Below are 22,108 nucleotides of genomic sequence, written 5' to 3' on the forward strand. Positions count from 1 at the left end.
TTCAACGCTTACTATATAATGTAGGAAATGACAGCTAAACATTACCAATAAAAGATTTAGAAGTATAAGCTGATACCATGCCTTTCCATTTGAAGATCTCCATGTGCATTATAGCAATGCCATGATGTCCATTTTGCAGGCCAGAAGCTGGTGGCCTGCAAAAGGAGCCAGTGAAGGCTGAACTATCTACCTTAAGACTAACAAATCACCCTATAATTAGTGTCTGAGGAACAGATTTAAATCTTTGTTGGATTATGAAGATGTGAGAGTTGTAACTCAGAGTTTGATGTGCCCTGCCACTGCATTTCACATTTGTTTATGATGATCAGAAGTCCAGATTTTGTTTTGCTTTTTGGGGGTGGGATGGTAGTGGGAAAACCCTTAAGCTCTTACTAGTTTTTCAAATTTTTATGAATAAGAATTTGGGAATAATTTAGAATTGCTAACCTTGCAAAGTTCACTGCCGCAGGTAAGACTGCATTCCTGGCAGGAACAAGTTGATTGGGTAGCAGGATTTAAAAAGAAAAAAAAATAATTGGAGATAAATTATTTTATTTCTTCCTCTCTCACATATGCCTTTTTAATGACTAGAATATAACCTTACCACAGAACAAAAAAAAAAAAAAAAAAAAATCTGAGAGACTGTGATTGTTATAGACATTTCAACCACTATCTGAGGCCTGAAGTCTGCCCGCTATAAGGGCAATGGACTAAATGAACACTCACTGTCTCACAGCAACAAAGATTGTTTCCAGAAAAAAGACAATTGGGGAAACAAAGCACGTATAGGAGAATATATGCTCTCTTGCTAGCTTCTACCATCAAAACATCCAAAGCTATCTGTCCTTCTCTTGCCTGGACAGGCCGTCTGGAACAGAATAGATGAGACTTGAATCACCAGCAAGGCTGACGTGCTCAGCTCGTACCCTGATAAGAAAACTCAAGAAACTCAAGAGCTGACAGTTCCAAAACTGATAAAAAAGCCTTTGTTGTCAGTTTATTGCAGTGACAAACATCTCCGTTTTTCATTTGCCCATTAGCATAGTGCAAGTCTGTTTTTATAGATACATATATAGCAGTATATAGCAGTTTTTATAGCAACAGATACCTGAATAAAGGTTTGGAAGCATGTTCATGGCTAATGAACAAGCAGCAGGTGGAGAGAAGGGGTAAAGGGAAGGAAGGTGCTAATGTGCCAGTGGCCCTTTCTTGTCTGTGGCAATTGATGATCAGTTTGTTTGCTGTGCTGGTGTGGCATACCACCTTACAGCACGCTAACAAACAACAACATACTATCAAATGAGTCAGCAGATCCTCCTGAAATAAAAAGTAGGCATTTAAAAGATATTAATCTATATTGTGTAGCTAGCATTTCTGTATTCAGGTATGGGAAGTTCCTATGTTATTTTATGGAAGTTTGGAAAATGAATGGCAATTATGCCTGAAAAGTTATTGCGCTTCCTCAGCCTAAGCCAAAAGATGATTGCGACTTCAGCAGCTTAGCTAAGTAAGGGTGGAACAGAATGGATGCCTAGATGCTATGGATACTTGCATCCTATTTCTGGGTGTGGCCTTCAGCAAGGTGGTGGGGCACTCCAAGCCTAGAGGAAAGAGCCAGAGTGTGGACAAACTGCATTAAGTTAATGGAAGAGGCAGGTCTAATAATTTTTCATGAGGGACAAAAGGAGAAAATTGAAAGTGGAGAGGGACAGACTCTTTTGTGACAGGAACTTGGAAGGTTTTCTTCTTCTAATGCCCATTCTTTAGGAAAAAGAGATGCCACCTTTCTTTCTCCACTGCATCATCCTGACTTAGACATGCAGATTCACGAATACCAATAGACTTGGAAGAAGGAGGAGTCTTTAGACACAAAGGTGACTCAAGAGTAAATGGGAGATCATGAATCTGAGCTTTGGCACCCAAGATTATTTCTCAACAATAAAACACACTGACTGACCTTGCTGATTTTTCCTCAGCTGCACAGAACATAGAGCAGGACCAGACAACAGCAAACATATGCCTTGACACAGACTCTCTATGCAATCCCACTTAGCATTTTTCATTTGATGGGCTTAAGAATGCATATGTATTCAGTTACTGTAAGCCCTCCTAATGTCCAGCCAGTTACAAAATCATGTAGGTTCTAAGTGTGAGCCTTTGACATAGCTCCTCTTTCGAAGCTGTTCTTTTACAAGTAATCTCATCATTTGAAGTGATTACTTTTTGTATTGTCTCGTTGTGTGTGCCAAACATAATAGTTCGATCTGATCTGTAATCTTTAATCTCTATTCTATTCAATAAAGTTATAATAATTATAGCTTTGAGTAATACAGATTCTTAGCTGCTGATATGTTCAAATAAAATTATTTAAAAATGAACATGGGACTGATCTAATCACAGAAGTCACAGCATGGCTCATGGACTCCAAGAACATAAATAACGCTGGGTAATATATTTGCAATTTATTTCATCCTGCTTCAAAATGTAATGCTTCATCCTTACTGTCCCAGTCCAGGGGCAAGTTGTCTGACAACTTCCATTGAAACTTTGGCTTTCCATATTCTAGATCTGTGTGGTGCAACAGCTTTGTAACAAGGCTCCTGTATGTGTGAAAGAACTTGATTATGCCAAAAGCAGTAAAAAGTTCACCAATTTAGGTTCCAAACTAAAATGTTACTGTGTTCCATTAACAGAGTGTTTATTTTATTTTATTGATTAACCTGCTGTGATTGCAAGATGTTTAAATGTTCATAGAGGTTAGGATTCATTTAGCTCACCGTGCTGTCTGAGACAGAGAGGCTATGTCAAGAAAGAGGGTGGATCTGTTTGCTTCTCCATGACACAGAAACTCCTCAGCTTCTGTGGTCAGCAGGTTGGGGGTTACTGGAACCAGAAATTCAGAGCAAATCATTGAGTCCATCGGTAATTATTAAATGTATCTCCTGTGACTTTGACTAATTTTTCTCAAAACACATTAACGTTTGCCCCCTGTAACTTCCTGTGGCAGCAAGCTCTGCAGTTTAATTTTGCATAGTATGAAAATATACTTCTTCTTGTATGCTTTAAACTTGCAGCCTTACCATTTATTTGGAGGATTCCTGGTTTCTGTGTTTGAAGAAAGAAAAAAAAAGAGTAATCACTTTGTTTTAGCTGTCAGATTCCAAACTGAAGCGTCCTGACCCATTTAGTTTCCTTTGTACAAAAGCCACCCACAGATCTGCCTTTTTCACTTCTCCTTGTACCCTTTTAAGTTATATATACTCTTTGGAGGTGGAATGGTCAGCACTGCAACCCTGAATTTATCCATTGAAAAAGAGAAGCTTTTTATATACCGCTTAAAAAAAATACATTTTCTATTTAATTTCTGATCCATCAATGAAATCTGGTAGACACAAACATCATAAAGTTCACTGCAGGACTGCAACAGCATATTTTCTGGATATTTTCATCTCCACCTTTCCGCAGATCCCCTATGTATCTGGGATAGTGAGAACAGCCCTGGAAATTTGATAGTTTAGTATTGCCTTTTAAAGCATTTGTGTCATTTAAACTCTTTCTAGATTTAGCTGAACATAAGTAGCTCTAAAATGATCAGCTAAGGATTTTGAACTAAGCCACACTGAACACAAAATAAATAAACGTGATTTTCAGGAAATGAAAACTAGAAATTATTTTCTGTTGATCCACAAACAATATAAATTACAGATTTTATTCTGTGTTACAGGACTATTTATTTTCAAATGCTTCTTTTGTTCACATGTTTATTCGCAAACTTCTGTATTTACTAAAAAAGATGGTACAGGAAAAAGAAATAGGAAACAAAGAAAGAAAAGATCATGGAAGAAAATAAGACAATTAAAAAACAATCAGTGAAAGCACAAATACTGCAGCATATATAAATAAATACTGAAAAACACCTAAGTAGCAAAACTAGAAGGAAAAAAAAATATAAGGAAATGAAATAATTAGAAACTCAAACTAACAGAGCACATAGATGCTGGGTAACTGTGTCAGTATTGGTTGGTTGCTCTGTGCGTAGTTTCTGTAATGTAAAGCTTTTCCTGTGACTTTTTGTTTGCTTTCCACACAAGTCACTTTGTTTTTCCCTTAGGAGAATTGCATCGGAACCTTTTATTTAGGCAATCAGCTGGAAACTAAGGGGAGGGTACCCAGTGAGATGAAAAGGGTAGCTGTAGAAAACCTCATGACAAACAAAGCAAATTCTAACTCCAAAGTAAATAAAATGCCCAAGTTATCCTCAGAATAATAGAAAAAAAAGCAGAAAAGAAGGATGGTAGTCTTTCAATTTAGTACACAGTAACTTAGGTAATCTCATCCTCCTATGCTGTCAAGTCCTGCCATCACTAAAACTCAGAATTCTCTTCAGAGGTGTGTTAGCCATGGAAAACAGATGCTAAATAAGCTAGAGAGAATATTTACATTCGTATGTAGAAGGTATTATGAATTAAAAGACCTTCTCTCCCTATCACAAAACATATTTTCCAGACTGCCTGTATCTGACTTCATGTGCATTTGGTACCATGTCACTAATCTTCAATTTAAATATAATTTCATATCCATTCTTTGGTCTGTCTGATTGTCTCCAAAAGTGTTATGAAATACAGAAACTATTTCCCTTGTATCTTTTCATTGTCTATTCATTCCAGTTTGTATTTAAACACTTACACGATCATTCTATCAAAAGATCTTGGGGAAAAAAGTAGACGCATGGTCAGAAAATGTTCAGACTCAAGAATTTCTCAGAGATGCTGGTCTTGCTTTAGTGGTTTTTAAAAATCTTTATTCCTAAATAAATTTTAATATTTTTAAGACCTTCCTGGTTTTGGTTATATTTGAGAATACCAAAAATAATTTCACAACCACAGCTCACAAAAAATCAATATTTATTACTGCTTTTACTGCAGGGACTTGGAAAAATTAATTTAAAATTTTAAAGTTCTTTTTTCAGTTGTGAAAAACTCTCTGAGCAACAATACACAATTAGAGCCTCCAATCAGTTTTTGGCAGACTGATTTCCACAGCGGTTTTCAGTTGTTCTTAAAATGCATATGGATCTCCACAAACTTCATTTTTTTCATTGTGTTTCAGATCCAAATAAATCACCGTTTTTGAGAAGTAGCTGAAAAGACTTGTATTTTTGCAAGTTGTAGATGTGCGTGTGTATAAATACCTACAACAGAAGCACCAGATGCTGAATGTAGAACAGACATACAATCCTGAGGTATGGTGTATTTTCCTTTTTTTGTTAATACAGACCATAGAACAATTCTAGGGTTCTCTTCTGTGACTGCGACTTTTAGGCACCATCACAATACCAATAATAAATAATGGGAACAGATGGCTATTCTAAGACTGCCTTAGAGTTATGTAGGATACTTGTTCTTTACTGTCTGTGGGATAGGAAGCATACCACTAACAAAAAGCAAACACCTGTAGCGAGCCATGGAGGCTCTCAGCTAGTAGTACAGTCCTAGATCGGGTCTCATGTGGCTGTAGGTTATGCCAAAGGCTATTTTAGCCTTTTTTAGCTTTATTTCTTGTGATTGATGCTATGGCCTGGAGACAAAAGGTCTTGTGGCATGATGCAGCAGATCACCACTCATCTATAAGCAGGCAGACATACTTGGAAACGTACTGCATGGAAAGTTCCCACAGAAGTAAGTAGTTTAGCTAACTCTAAGGCAAGCTAGAATTGTGAACCAAAATCTATTTTAAATGTAGACCTAAATATGATTTTAAAAATACTCATCCAGTTTGGTATTCTTCATATTGTGGCTGGAACATTCACAGAATTCACTATTTCTAGAATTCCAAGGACTGGCTGTTTGTTACATGAGGTACAATACGTATAGTATCCTTTCCTCCCAGACTGCCTCACTTCCCCAAGGAGTAACTGCAATGCTGTTATAATCTATTCTTTTTGTCAAACATAATTTTATTGTCAGTTCTTCAAGCTCTGAGAGGTTGGCATATGCTCAGTGGGGGCAGAATCTTTAGAATTTCACTTGTTCTAAGAAATGAACTGCATTTTTTCAAATGCTTACTATTTGGCAACATTTAGGAAAATGTTCATGTCCATGACTGAGCAAACACATGGTGTAAAAGGCTACTCTTTCTCTTTCAAAATATAGATAATTTAAATTATGATGATGTATCTTGCTGTCTTTTGTTTTTCTCTTGGGTAGCAAGAAAGGTGAAGAATTCAGTGAATTTTTGCTTCCTGTTTTTTCTACAGAGATTTTCTTCCTAAGTTTGGGAAAAGTTCAACCTAGGAAAGACACTTTACGCAGGATTTTTTAAAATTAACAAATCGTCACTTAAATTATAATCAAATAAACAGAGATTTTGTAGTGGAAGGAAAAGCAACAATTATGGTCACAATCACCATCTCTACACAACTGCAGTACATGACCCTCAATGTAAATGAGATTGTTTTCATAAGAATACATTATGCATTTTTAGCGTTTCATTTTCAGATAGCATAATTAGAAAAGTAGCAAGATGACACTTTAGAAAAACTTTAGACTTTATTATTCAGGTGTGCAGTACACCAAGAGCTTTTTCTGAGGACAGTAGCATTGCTCTAGTTCTTAAGAAGATTCAAACTATTTAAATGCTGTCTCACACAGTAAAAAAAGCTGGTATTGAGAACGGAACAAAGTAGTGGAATTGCACTAACTGTAACCTTTGCTAAAGTTATCTGTGACTTGTGCAATTTCTAAATGAGACTGTGATAGAAAGTTTAATCAGAAAACATCTGTCTTCTGAGACATAAGACTCTACTCTCACTGAAGTCTGTTTAACACACTCTGATTGCTTTTTTCCTAATTGCAGTATAGAGTGGGACGAGATTGTTTCTATTTATATATGCAAAGAAATTGCGTCTCTGAGATAAGATTTTAGCCATGAAAAACAAAGCAAAGGAAAAGTCATCAAGCCTTCCGCAAAATCTTCTAGTAATTTATTTCATCACTGAAGCGATTACCAGCCAAACTGCATGATTTAGTTTTGTACTCTGATTCTTAAGGCTTGAATGACATCTTTAAAAGTGAGGTTAGGGAAGCAGTCCAAGAATGTAAGTTTCGCCTGCAGTCTGCTGTTAGAATTTCTTAGTCATATTCCTTTTTCAAAAATGTTTTAAGGAACAGCTATTACCTGAAATGTAGCAAATAGAGGTTTCACACTAATTCCAATGTCAGTAATTTGGGCCATTTAAATTCTGATTTCTGTAACAATAGTATTTGATGTTAGTTAGTGGTTATTATGTCTCCTTTTACATTTATTTTTCACCTGTACGTGTTACAGTGGAATAACTCCCATGATACCCAAATACTAAACCTACTATTTTTATCAAACTCTTTTCATACTACCCCTTAACAGCAAGAAAAATATTTTTTACTGGCACATCATCCTGGCTATGCAGATTTCAAACTATGCAGACAGCATTAAAAGGAATCTGTACATGCAAGATACTGTCTTTTCCACATAAGATGCTTACAATATTATGGCATAGCAAATATTTATACCCATGACACAGAAAAATTTATAAATCACCTAATCTCAAAACGATAATCATTATTAGATTCACTCTTTTTAAGATACATGACAACACTGGTTAAGACAATGAATGGTTTCCCACAACAATGATTGAATATTTGTGATTCTGGATATCTCATGTACCTCTGATAACATGGTGAATAATCAGCCACACAGCCTAGTTAACTGAGGCTCCTTATTGTAACAATAGAGCCTGTAAAATGTATATTAGGTGCTTCTTTCTCTCAGCTGATTATGTGAGAATTCCTCAGGTTATGTGATAGGATTATCTTCTCTATCTAATTGCACAGTCCTCTCTTTACTCTTATTAACTAATATCAATATAGGACTGCACAATGTTCTGTGGCTCTGATCTGTACTATGGGGGAAAAAACGAGAGGCATACTCAGCCATAGAGTTTGCTGATGTGTACTGTTATGATAATGGTTTATTTGATCATATGATACCCTGAAATATCAATCCCCTGCTCCGACTGATTTTGGAAAAAAGACATCTGTAAATCCAAAGTTGACAATTAATTATTTACTGTGTCCCTTTATTTGCCCCTTTCGGTACTACAGAAGTTTGTTAGTAACAGCTCTGAACTAACTCTGAGAAACTGATCAAACACAAGTGCTCTATCATTGCAAAGATGAAAGTTAAGACTTCCTTATCATGATAGATTCCATCAAAGTATAAAAATGGCAAAAGTTACAGCGCACCAAACTCCAATCCTGCATAGGCAACGGTCTGTAAACATTCTTGTGTAGTAGAGTGGATACACATGCAGACAGACATAAGCCTCTTCCTGAAATTCTGCAATTGCCGAATTGCTGCCTAGTGTCCGTTTGATACTGACTTGAAATTAGGGATATAAGGATTGAAATCCTCTGAAATGGCATTCTGAATTTCAGATACATTTTCCAAGAAAAGTTTTACCTAAGCTGGTACGTTCCTCTATTTTGGGTTTGATGAACTAGCCTTCTGCTGGCAGAAAATTCTTGACAAATTCTTATAAAAAAGGAATATTTAACTTCATTTGTTGAGTTTAAAACTTAAAAATACCCTAACTACATGCTCTATTTTCTTTCATAAAACTTTAATATGACATGTCATAGTTTATTATATATTCCTGGCTCTTGACTTTATGAAAGTGTTACAGCTTCTGAGGAGTTTTGCATCTTTTATAGTTATTGGTAGATGGATATATAACAGTTAGTAAATTCATTTAATGGAAGTAGTTTCTAACATTTAACATTAAAATATCAAAAGCAACCTTTCCCTCCAAAAAAACCCTCCAGATTTTTTAACTGTTACTGAGAGAAATTACTTTACTTTGGGTTATCTGCAGTGTTAAAACAATATGAGATCCTAGGGTGAGTGTCTTCATGAAAACTAACAACTTGCCTCCCTCTTCAATATGTTGCATAGATTAGCTCTAGAACGGACACTGCTTGTGATCTATAGATTCATGAAGAGAGTTAAAAAAACTGCCTTTCTTTCCCTGGAGGTAATCTTCCCTAAAGTAGTAACCAAGGCTTTTTATAAGAAACGACATCTGGATCTACTTCAAACCAAAACCAGCAGTATCAGCTAGAGAAGTTAATTATGAGTGAAACGTGAATCTAGTTGTTACCTATTAACTTAATGAAAGACAAAAGGGCATGATTTTGCAAAATATCACAGCCTGGGAAACATGGGAGGAATGCTGGAAGCAAAGAATACAAGGCCTTGCCTAACGTTTCATTTTTTTCATTCTATCTGTGAATGAAAATAGATTCACAACCCTTCTTGTTGGATAATACTCTACTGTAGTAGCAACTACAACACACTTACAAACTTACTTCTGAATGTAGAACTCAAAGTTATTAAAAGTTATAAAGTTATTAAAAATAAGTTTTAAGTCCAAAGTTGTACTACCAGAAAAATCCAAAACATTCTTAATATACTTCCACTTTGACATCTGATTTAATTATAGGATTAGAACTGATGTAAAGAGGTTAGGTCTCATGACCTAAAACTTAAGTACATTACTCTAGTTCTCAGCACTTATTGGTGTGAGTTTTATGTGTTTGTGTGCCACATTGAAGGACACTAACTTTACTTGCTAAATTACAATCTAGATCACCCTGACACAACTTGATTTAAACTTTAATCATAATTAATCTTTAAAAAATTTAATCCTTAAAAATCTTACACAGACTGTGCATTTTCTTGGAATTGTCTGGCCTGTTCTTGTGCTTCTTGCTCTGTGCTTTTTAACTTAAATAATTTTAACTCCTTGTTGACCTTGCAAGAAGGATTACATATGAATTATTGTATGGGATCTTGAAATGCTACTGCCCTGTATAACAAAGCATTATCAATAAAAATCAAGCTGCTGGATCAAAGTAAATGAAAAACCAACAAAGTAACTGCTACGATTAGTAATGAAGTCACGTTATGCTCATTTATCCATTTTTATTACTACTATTTAGGAAAACAGAAAAGGCAAGGAAGAAAACTAATGCACTGATGGGCAAAGATTTAGGAAAGCAAGCCCCAGGGAAGATTTAATGGAATTCCCTGTAGTGAGGAAAAAGCTGACCATGTACTTTTGCCTGTGGCTCAGGGGGTTGCTTGGAACTAAGGGAGGTTTGTGTCTTGGCTGCAGCTCACCAGCCTTGTTTGGGGTATAGGTGGTGTGAGTAGGAAAGAGTTCTTGCAAAAAGAGTGTGCAAGCATCATTCTGCTTGCTGGGCTATTAACTACAGCCTAAATAAGGCATTTGGGCTGGCTTAGCTGGAAGTGAAGACAAAGCAACAGCCAGCAACCAGAAAGCAAACAAACATGACTGTACTGGAATTTAAAGGCAGATAGATTGGAAGAAAGGCACAATGATACTGGTGTTAATGATTAAACTTGCTGAAACAAAGGAAACAATACAAAAGCTGCAAGATCTATGTGGTACTTTAGTACATCATTGTTGATAAAAAGTGTTTTAAAAAGATAAATGACATGAAAAGTTGTGATGGAATCACACAATCTTTCTGCCTGAACAATATCGAATATGGAGGCATCCAAGTAAAACCTGGCAATGTGTAGTAGAGGATTATTAATTGCAGAAAAGACACACTCAAGATAGATCGTTACATAGAAGAGAAAAACCAGCTAGTTAAACAATAGTTTACTATATCTGATTCAAAGACTGGGTATGAGCAATAAGAAATAACATAAACATGCAGCAGTAAGTGACCTGGAGAACAAAATGTGAGATTTTAAATTAGTATTGCAGACTGTAAAACTGGACATTATATGGGCAGCACATTCATACGTGTATTGTTTTACCCCCAGGTCCAACAAATGATTTAAGCAGAACACCACTTTCTACTTCCTTAGATAGTGGAACCTGTGACACAGCTTCAGTGACGCTTTTGTCGGGCTCAGGTTCTACACTTGGTGATTACAGTAGTTTGAGATACTTTTGCTTTCCTCAAGGTCTTCTGGCATTCCTTCCTGCCCATTGTCTCACAGCACCCTATATCCACAATTATAAAGCCACAATGGTTTAGGGTATCACTCTCAAATGGATTCCAGAAGTGAAGCAGATGAAAAAGCATCAAACCTCTCTCTTTTCCTGTAACCAAAAAAGTGCTGTTACTTTTCTCCAACAGAGCAGTGCCCTGATTTTGTTAAGAGAACGTCGCCACGCACAACTGTGCCCATGCAACATGAGAAGCATGTTAGTTTAGTTTCATGCATGTACTTCCTATGGCAGCATTTGCTGGACTTGATGAAATATACACCCTTTTGGAAGGACTGACAGATTGTGTTTATTATTGTAGCTTTGGAGACATTCATGAGTTTTGCAGTTGTTGCTCTGGTGAGATTTTGTCTGATTTTTTGCTTGTTGATCCATACAAAATTCACTTTTGGATGGTTAGAATGAAAACAGGAATGAGAAGGGAGCTTTTTTGAACTATGACCTTCTTCCAGAGTAAGCTACAAGTGTTTAAGAACTTCTCTGCATAAATTCCATTGCAGGATGAAATAGAGCAGAGCACAATGCATATTTGATGGAATTTCCTTTTCTGACAATATTAAGTACATTGCAATATTGTGACATTCAAAGAGTGATCCACTTATTGTGTGGTAACATTTTTACTGTAGAAAGTAATATTTAAAGAAGACGGAGGACATTTCAAGTATTCTTTTCAGAGCAGATACCTGGGCCTAGTCATCTACCACAACTGTGTGTGAGGCATGCTGCTGCTCCTGCAGTGTCTTGCTGCTGAAGATTTATTTAAACATGATACCTCTATCTTCTGAAATTCCATTTTTATATTCTTCCACAAATGTCTCTATATATTTAATTTATTATTCCACAGGTTTTCTCAGGCTCGTCACAGTAGCATTTAAAGTCTTACAAAAGTGCAGCTAACAGTCTAAGCAGTTAAAACAAAATTAATACTGTTGAGCTGAAGACATGGCACTTGCTTTTATTTATGCAGAGACAGTGATGTGTATGGCACCATTTAATGTTTCCCCCCAAAAAAAGTTAGGGCCCGTCTTAAGATTTCATGTACCATGGATCTCACTCTTGTCTCCAACATGGTTCTGCAAGTTGTCACTGCATTGGTCTTCTACTGCCCTTCTCTATGTTTGCAGCATAGAAACAAAACTTCCAAGACAACATCAAAAACACAAATAAAAATGGAATACCAGAGAAGCACATGTCAATTAACACTCAGTTTTTAGAGCAAATCAATAGCTTTAATACATAAAAATAAACTAGTAACAGCATTGCATCACACAAATTTTAATTTAACGTGAGATAGTAGCAAGACATAAAGATACAGTTTTTCTTCATATCCCAAGTTTATGTCTATAGGACCCTCTGTATTAGTCAGATGAAGCTTCAAATTTGAGCCATCTATGTATATAGTAATTCAATGTTGTATTTTTATAGCTAGTTTTACACTCTGCTCAATAAAATAAATGTCATATATCAAGTTACATAGCCGCTGCTGGCAATTCAGAAACAATTTTGTGACAAAATGCATTGCTCAGTCTATCTATCTTTTACCCATCGCAATAACATCCATCAAAATATTACTGACAAATCTGTGTTTCAGAGCTGAAGGAAGCAGAATTTCTCTCTCCCATGGAAACCCTTACTGGGAAATTCGTATGTCTATGCTCTGAAGCAGTGACAATAAGGAAATTCCGTGATGTGGCTACAGATTGTTACTGTGCGTACTGTATTCTACTGTACATAGAAATGTTCCTGTTCAACATCTCGTAAGACTGGAGGACAAAGTAACCTACCGCTTTTTGACTGTTTAAGTAAAAAGGTCTTTTAAGTAAACAGGCAGGTTTGTTATTATTATCACTTACTTGCATCACTACTTCACTGATTAACCTGTAATTCTGTATTTCTAGCTCCAACATTTACATGTCAACTGACTTTAGGCTTTTAAATTTATGTTAAAAAAATATTGATATGGAAACGTGCAGGGTGTTTGGAAGCTCTTTGCCTGTGACTGAAGTGAAAGAAGCGATCAGGTCATCCCCTCAGCCTAAAGGATAAACTCTACTTGCCCATAAGCTGTGCTGGGTGAACAAAACCAACTTGTCTCAGTCATTGCTGAAACAAAATGTAGTTGTCACTAATGCCCATTGCATAAAAATCATAGTGCACGTATAACGTCTGAGACGAAATTGTATTTTGGGGAAGAGGGGGGAAGCAATTCTGCATCTCTGTTCTCTTCATTCTCTGAATAAAGTCCAGGCACGTTAACAGCACAGCTCTGGATTCTTACACAACTGGACTCCGCTGCCATCTCAGGTGCACTCAAGCACATCCTGGCCCGCCGCCAAGCCCTTGGCACACCTCTTCCCGTCAGTGACAGCGTGCTGCAGAGGAATGGAGAGATTACCGACTCGACCCCATCGCCTAGCAACTTGTGGTAGCCGCGGTTAGTTGCTAAAGCAAGAAATAGCTACTTGATGTGAAGCTTATGTTACCGACTTTTAAAACGCCTTTTTCGTGCAACGGGCTTGAGGGCAGACTGCTAACGCAGCGCGTAGGCTATCACATCCGAATTCAGCACATGTGAACGCGCAAGTGTGGCCAAACCTTCAGGAAACGCTTTACTCATCTGCCCTGCGGCGACCCCCATCCCCAACTGCTCTGCACTAGACGCAGCTCAAGTGCCACGCGACCCGCCTGCGGCCGCACTCGGCCGAGGGGCAGCACCGGCCGCGAGGGGAAGCGGCGGGCAGGGCAGCACCGCCGCCGCGGGCCGAGGCCCCGAGGGGTCCGGCGGCCCTCCCCGCCGCGTCCCGCCAGAGGCCGAGGCGGCGGGGCGCGGGAATGGCACCCCCGCCGGGCGGCCGGGCACAACGGGGGCGCCTGGGGAGCGGGAAGGGGAGCAGGCACGGCGCGGCGCGGGGCGCCCCCCTTCTGCCCAACGGCTCTTCCCGCCCGCACCGCCGGCCCGCGGGCACCCGCCGGACCCCCGCCACGCCGGGCCTGGCCGCCTCGCGCCCCTCCCCCCGCCCCGGTGATACAAACGCCCGTCCACGCGCCAGCCAATCGCGGGGGGCGGGCTCGCTTCTCCCCGGGCTCCCATTGGCCGGGGGCGCAGGGCAGCACGCGCGCCGCCGCCGCAGTGTAGCGGCGGCACCTCCGGCCCCCCCGGCCCCCTCCGCCGGAGCGCGGGACGGGCGCGCGCCCGCCGCAGTTCTGCAGTCCGCCGCCGCGCCGGGGCTCGCGCACGCTCCAACCGCCGCAGTAGCCGGGTCTGGGCGGGGCGGGGCCGGGCCGCGTCGCGCGGCTGCAGCGCGCTCCCCGCCGGTGCGGGAGGAGGTGGGAGCGGCGGGGCCGGGCCGGGCGCGGAGGTGACTGCCCGCCGGTGGCGGGGATGCTGCTGCCGCCGCCGCCGCCGCTGGTGAGGGGGCAGCAGGTGGGAGAGCGGGCGGCCGCGGCGCCCGGCGGCATGAGCAGCGTCGGGAGCGGCCCCCGAGCCCCGCGGCGGCGCTAGGGGCCCCTCCCCGCTCCGGCCGCCACCTGCGAGCCGCGGCGGCGCTTCAGCCCGTCCGGAGGCGCAGCGCGAAGCAGGGCAGGCCCCCTCCGCTCGCCCGCCCGCCAGGGGGGCAGCCGGGCCGGCCGCAGCGCGCCGCCGCCCTCCCTCCTCCTCCAGCCGCGGCGCTGCCCCTGCCGGCCCCCGCCGGCCCGCCCGCTCCCGGGAAGGCGGCGGGAGGGAGGGAGGGAGGGAGGGGGGGGCGACGAGCGGAGACCCCTCGTCACCTTCTCGCTGCCCGATCCATGGGAGGAGCGGGCCGCGTCTTCCCGCTGGGAAGCGCCGCCGCGGCTCGCCGGGATTGAGCGGGGCGGCCGGCCGCCGGCGCGGAGGGAGGATGCCACTGCTCCGGAAGGTGTTGCGGGTCTCCAATCGCTCCATGCTCGCCTTCATCTTCTTCTTCTCCTTCTCCTCCTCCTGCCTCTACTTCATCTATGTGGCCCCCGGGATCGGTGAGTTGGGAGCCGCCCCCTCGGCGGCGGGGGGTGCGGGCGGGGGGGGTGCCGCGGGCGGGGGGCGGCGGGCGCTGCGGGGCGGCCTCTGGCGCCGGGCACGGCGGCGGGGGGGGCGCGAGCGGCGGCGGGCGAGGGGCGGCTCGGGTGCCGAAACGCCGAGCCCCCCGCCGAGGGAGGGTCGGGGCGGCGGCGGTAGCCCGTGTTAATCTCGCATCTTTGTTCTGTTGATTTCAAATGCTCTAGAAGATTCAGCTGCCATCCCGAGGTAGGTAAATGGTGTTCTTGCCTCCCAGGCCGGAAAAGTGAGGCAAAAAAGCAGCTCACCGTTTCGTCGTGTTACAAATTCATGGTAGAGACCAGGGAAGGACTGCGGAACCGCCTGTTGGAGTTACTCGAATGCATTCGTCTTTTAAATCGTTAGTAACTGCTTTAATAATAAAGCACGTGTGAACAGAAATTGAGAAGTAATTTGAAATTTGTTGTTTACTTATGTCAGTGGGATCTATCTGAAGAAGTTTTATAGTTTGTTCACTTATGCTCCTGAAAGAACCACTTCAGAGGGCAGACAAACAGTTTCTTTAAGAAAAGCCATGTAAAATAACTGTGCAAGTTTGTGTCGGACAGAAAAAAAACCCACCCCTGTTTTCCTTAGTTCGCTCTTCTGCTGTTTCTGGGAAGACCGTCAGGTTTTTTCTCACTGGATGATCCTTTCGGAGCTGGTTGCATATCCTGTAGGGTGTTTCACTGTGTTAGGTGTCTGTTGGCTAGGCAATGCTTTCCCTCTTTTCCAGGGAACATTGACACTTTCTCCTGCACTTATTGCTTATCAGGTGCTACCTAAATACCTGTAAAACTGTCTTGCTCTTTGTCCTCAGTGCTTGAAGCTCCTCTCTGCAGTCATCACTACAAAATGCCCACATTGATTTGACCACTGAATTTGCAGGAATTGTTTCCTGTTGACTGGTGTCTTTATGCTGTTTGGCTTCCTCTTGTTCACAATCTTCCATTTAGCTTGTAAAATCCTTTCAAGGTACAATTACTTCTCCCACACTTACAGCACGTCATACAATATTGGCATGCCTGTCAATTACTACTACAGTTCAAATAAATATAAAAAAAATATTAGGGTATATATCATGGATTTGGATTGGAGTTCTTGAGTTTCTTGTCTGTCAGTGTTTCCCCACTGAAAGGGATGTAATTTAGTCTTGTGAGAATGATGCTGCTAGGGTCCATTTAGACATATTCTACGAGACACGAGTGCAGTATCAAGAGCAGACTTTAATTGTAAGCAGTTGGTGTATGATTTAGAAAGCAAAGTGCAGTTTCCACATCTTTATAAGTGAAACTATTAACATCTTGCATAATGTATGCAGCTGGAGTTTTACTTCATTATTTAAATGTTTCTTCTTCGATGGGTGTCTTTTCTTACTAAACAAGGCTTATGCAGTATCTTGTTCAGAACCAGAGCCTCCAGTGTTTTTTCTTTCCCGACCTCATCTTGCTGCTCAGGTCTTGGGGTTTACGTGTCTGTTCAGTTTCCTTTGTACCAGGAGTGAAACAAAATCAACAGTATACACCAAAAGTATTCTTGGAATGGGTTATTAGGTCTGATCAACCTTAAGGAAAAAAGCATACTGAAACTGATTTCTCTTGCCATCTCAGATGTCTACTGCAGTTAGCCCTTGCAAGCTGTGGTTTAGTGTCTTCAGTGGGTGAGATTATGGCTCTTTCTGGCCTACTGATCAGTAGTGTGCTGCCCTAATTCTGTATGCAGCTGTGTTGTGAACTCATCCAGTTTAAACAAACCAAAACCTTACGATATTGAAGTTACTTGTTGTCTGTGGCACTTCTTGGATCCAGTTTGACATGCTGCCATGCTATGCTGGTCTTACTGGGGGAGGGAATATAGAAAATGGTAAAGTACAGTAGGAGAGTTTTACACTGATAATCTCAGCCTGTCATCTTGCAGATGTGGTGAGTTCCCAGGAATTTGCTTCTGGAAACGTTGCTGTGTAGAATGGAGAGAACAAAGGTCAAATATTATTTTAAAACCAACAGGCATCCTGGCAGTATTCTTGAGGAAAATGTAAGTTATAAGAATAGAAGATTTTCAAAAAACTCAGTGACACCCTACCCCCCAAGTTTATAGGCAGATGATTCATCTAATAATACTATGCTGTATGCTCATGCCGTTTGCATGCTGTGATAGAATTCAGTGTGCTTGCTCCTTTCCCCTGAGTGTGATGAAATAGTTGCATCTAAGTCAAAGCTGTGTGTGGAGAGAAGGAAGGCTTAAGGCTGCTTATGGAGGTTTAGCCACCTTACCTGTTCGTAGTTGGGATCTGTCATAATTTATGTGTATGGATACATTTTAGTGAAGATACTTTGGGTCATAAGAACACTTTCTTCCTAAAAAAGCTACAAGTCACAGTGGCAGAGAGGAGGAGAGTTCTAATTGTGTTGTAGGGAACTGGAGCTGCTTGCTGCCTGGTTTCTCTTCCTGATGGTCAGAGGAACTGAAAAGAGAGGGAGAAGTTGGATTCCCAAATGTTTTATGGAGCAGCAGTGTACTGAAAAGTGGAAGGGGAAAAATAAGTGTGTTATATAGCAGAATTGCTTCCTGAGATGACAAAGCTGAGTGAAAATTTGAATTCTTATGGGCTAATAGAGTGGGATTCCCTCCTAGCAAGCTTGGCTTATCAAAGGGAGGAGATGTCTGCACAAGTAAACCATGAGTACTGGGGAAATTCTCAAAGAGGTCATTATCACATTCCTTCTGTCCTTCACACTAATTAGAAAGTAGAATTACTGCAGTTTGTAGTGAAATTGCAGGTTTTATGACAAATGCAGTTCAGGTTGATTTGGAATACTGACAGTTTTGTTTAGAGGGAAGAATCTTAATTACTTATTTTAAGGTCTTTAATAATTTCTGTCAAATATTTAAATGTTTTTATTTGCACAATAATTACTTGTGCATCACTGATTTCTTTCCCTTTTTTTTTGAGGTCTCGCAGAATGTAAGTTCTTTGGGAAATAGAAACTTATGCCATGCCATGTATTTCAGAATACGAGGAGAGGAAAAGCATTTAAATTTCAGGTTTTCAGGCGCTGTTCTGTTTTGAGACTTACAATGTATAATCACATAATTTAAAAATACAGGGTTTATATATTTATATATATTATATTTATATAAGAATTCATACAACATGTTGGGGTGGTTCACGTGCCTGTTTTCCTCTCTTCTGTAAGAATAGAAGATGGGATGAGGTAGAGATGACTGCGACCCTGCCTCAGCACCCAGGTGGTCTTTTGATAGTCAGAGGAGCTCAAACATGGAAGCAGATTAGTTTCTAATTAGTGATTATAGAAGACAACTATTTTTCTGGTTTTCATTTTGCCCGGTTAATTTAGTGGATGTTTTGAAGCAAAGCCTAGAGGAATAGGATGGCAAAGTAAAATGATAGAAAACATTTCTCATGTGTTTAATGGAAGCAGATAACGGGGTGCTACTTCTCCAGAAAGGCCACTTTTCTGACAGTACTTTACCTGGTGTTCCTTCTCTGTTACATGAAATGAAAAGATACAAACTGAACTTGCTGGTTTTTAATTGGTCAGTGAAGATGGCTTGTAACTTCACTGGAAGTTACAAATACCCATATATATTGTAGTTAAGAGACTGAAGAAGCTAGCTGAGAGCAGGAATCTTTGGCAGCAATATGTTCTTTTTCTCGTGTGGTAGGTAACAGTACTAATAAACAGGACTCAAATAGTTGATGTCTGGTGCCGAGAACTATTCAGAACACATAATTAGGTTCAAGTTTATGTCATGGAAAGAATCCAAAGGTGAGGAAAATAAGACAAAGTAGTAAGGGAGTGGTGACTGGGAGAAGATTTGCTGGTCTTATTTCACTGTCAAGCTGATCTGAGTATTGCCAGAGATTTTTTTTTTTCTTTGCTTTTCCCATTTTCTATCAGCTTCACAACTGAAATCACATTAGACAGCATAACTGATCTCAGAAAGTGATCTCTTACTCATCTCTGGGTTATTTCTTTCTGTCTAATTCTAGCAGAGAACCTTTACCGGATTGGGTAGAAGAGCTCTAAATATTGTAGTAAATTGCAGCCTAACTAGGCCAGCTTGGACATGATGCCCTTTGTAGTTCTCATAAAAACTAGTTATGGAACAGTGCAGCCATCAGGGAAGATGCAGTCCGTCTTTGACATCAGTAACTAGAAATACTGAATGTTGGAGTGGTGTCGAAGAGTTAAAAACAGCTACTGTTTGTTTTCTCTCTTCTGGTCTTCTGCTTCTCTTATTAAAACTTTACTACTTTTCTGGCAGTTGTAATCAAAGGGCAGCTGCACAGGCTAGCTGGAATTTGGAAGTGTCTCCATTGGTTTTACTCACAATTTGATACCAACTTGTTTACTATTCTGTTATTAGGAAATAATTTTCCTAATAGGAAAGGGTGATATCACTCCTTTTTGAATGTGTGCAGAAATGGAGGAAAGAGCTGAAAATGCTGTCAGCAAGATAAATGGTTGCCAGTGCTTCCAGGTGCTGAGCCCATGGATACGGGCACAGCCTTTGTGCTAATATCCTTTGTTCCTGGCATCTGTGGAAGTTCTGGCATTTCTAAAGACTTACTATTTGATCACAGAATAATTTAGATTGGCAGGAACCTCTGGAAGTCATCTGATCCAACCTCCTGCTGAAAGCAGATCCTACTAGATCAGATTGCTCAGGGCCATGTCCAGTTGAGTTTTGGGTAACTTGGGGATGGAGATTCTGCAGTTTCTCTAGGAAACCTGTTCCAGTGTTTGACAACTGTGAGAAAATTGTAACATGTAATCATAATTTCCCATCTTGCACCTTGTGTTCATTGCCTTGTGTCTTTTCCCTGTGTACCTCCAAGCATTCAATTTCATCATCTCTATACACTTCTACATAGCTGAAGACAGCAAAAAAAAAAAAATCATCCCTCCCTTAGCCATTTCTACCTAAGACTGAAAAAACTTGTTTATTTCAGTTTCTACTCATATATCATATGCTCCATCTTGGAAGCTTTCATCTGGGCTTGCTGTGGTATGTTAATCTCTATTGCTTACTGGCATTCCCAAACTGGACACAGTACCCCAAATACGGTTTCACAAGTTGCTGAATAGAAAATAGTTGCTTCTGTTAATCTGCTGGTTATGCCGTTGCTAATACGGGGCAACATACGGTTGATTGTTTGCCACAATGATACACGGATGGTAATACTTTGTCTAAGGGTTTTGTGATAGAGCCTGTGTCTTCAAGGCAATAAGTTTAATGCAGCTCAAGGGCTGCACTGAAATAGAAATAATACAGCTAGCCTGTTTAAAACAAAACAAATCCTTTGTTACTCTCCTCCTCTAATGCTGTGTGGAAATATCTGATAAAAGGCTGATGGGTTTTGATGGGTTTTGCAGGATGTGGAAGATGTTCACGGGGCTTTTTTTGCTGCTAGCGCCACCTTTTACTCCTTTCTAGGGGATTGTTCTCATGGGTTTCTTGTGAGTTTCTTGAGTGAATGAAACTTGTCTGTCACTTTGTTTCATAATTCCTGCAGGGAATGTTTGTACTACAAACCTGGTTGGTGTTCGGGAGCTATTTTCAGCTATATTCCTTTATTAAGGTGCACCTGTTGTTAAAGGCTTAATTTGGAGTCAGGAGTACTTTCATAAGCTGCAGTGGTCTTTCTTGTTGGCATTGCAGTTTTTCCCTTCAGTTCCGTAAATTATAACCAAACCCTTTAACAGAGAGACTTTAGTAATAGGGTCTTCCCTTTTTTTTTCTTGTGTAAGTCTTATACCCCTCTGCACATTTTTCTGCTTGATCACTGATTTCCAGTGATCAAAAGTTCCTTGGCATTCTGACTAAAGGGTTCAGATCATTATGAACGCGGGCAGTTTCATGGGTAAGTTTTCTGACTTATTCTGCAAAGATTTTTCCATTATGTTGGCCCAGCACAGTCATTCCTAGCACCTGATGCTGAATAAGTTATTGCAGTTCAGTCATTCATTTTTACCAAGAGATAAGCTTTGACTAAACATGCATATTTCTTTCTGAATCAGTTGTTTTGCATGTGTATCTGATAGTTTTTCTAAAGCCCTTAGGTATACCTAGTTATTAGTCAAGGAACTTGCCTGCATAAGAATTCATGGAGTGTTCATCTTGTGGTGTTACTTTCAGTCAGAAAAGCGGAAAAAAAATAATGCAAGCACTTGTGGTGTGCAGCTGACTTCAGAAGGACAAATTATGAGACCTCATGGGAAATGAGTTTTCACTTAAGCCAGACAATTATTTGGATGTGTTCTTCTTGTCCATTGAGGAGGAGAAATTGTATGCCCTGGAAATATTTATTTGAGCTATTGTGCTTTACTGATACGGCCAAAGCTTTAACCATTTCTACATCTGTCTGTTGTAAAAGATAGCTTATCTACTGCCTTTGCATTAATAAGACTGTTTCTATAAGTAACTGTCTCTGCTTACTTTTGTACAGCTTAGTCTGTTTTGGGTAATCTTTTGTGTTCAAATTATGTAATGATATTATGGAGAGTATCATGCAATAATTGTGCATCTTGTGAGATCCAGTGCTAGATTCTTCTGAATACAGTGCAGAGGTTGGTTTTGGGACTTTCAAGTAAAAAATGTTTTTTTGCAAGGTATCCCCAATGGTGAGTTCACTTTCTTAAATTTGCAGTTGTCCTTCTTTACCTTCATTTCATTGTGCCTGTATTCTTTTTTAATTTAATTTATGATGATACTTGGAATATTCAGTTTACAGATACTAGTTTTCTACTTTTCTCAGTAACTGAACTCATTAAAACAAAGTTACGGAAGAATTGGCAAGGCTTAGGCTTAAAATATCACCATTTAAATGTTGATGTCCAAAGGTGACCTGCCTAGAACAGTCTTCATTGAAAAAATGTGTTATTTAAATTTAACTATGTGTTTTAAAATTGGAGTTGAAATTTTGCTATAGTAGAAATTAAAGGAAAAAT

At 40.4% G+C, this 22,108-nt stretch overlaps 1 protein-coding gene and 1 long non-coding RNA gene across 2 annotated transcripts in view; one reads left to right on the forward strand and one right to left on the reverse strand.

Annotated features, from left to right (window-relative positions):
• Window positions 1-12,287: 12,287 nt before the first annotated feature.
• LOC129735549 (uncharacterized) lies at window positions 12,288-14,964 on the reverse strand. The gene is made up of 2 exons (XR_008731260.1): window positions 14,849-14,964; window positions 12,288-13,452 (listed from the first exon to the last, which is right to left on the reverse strand). It is a non-coding gene; the product is annotated as an uncharacterized LOC129735549 (long non-coding RNA).
• Window positions 14,817-22,108, forward strand: part of B4GALT6 (beta-1,4-galactosyltransferase 6) — a 37,227-nt gene continuing 29,935 nt past the window's right edge. The window contains exon 1 of the mRNA XM_055704291.1: window positions 14,817-15,073. Coding sequence (XP_055560266.1) covers window positions 14,959-15,073 — 115 coding nt within the window. The 5' untranslated portion in view covers window positions 14,817-14,958. The remainder of the gene's footprint in view (window positions 15,074-22,108) is intronic.

Source organism: Falco cherrug, chromosome 3, assembly GCF_023634085.1.
Source record: "Falco cherrug isolate bFalChe1 chromosome 3, bFalChe1.pri, whole genome shotgun sequence".
NCBI lineage: Eukaryota > Metazoa > Chordata > Aves > Falconiformes > Falconidae > Falco > Falco cherrug.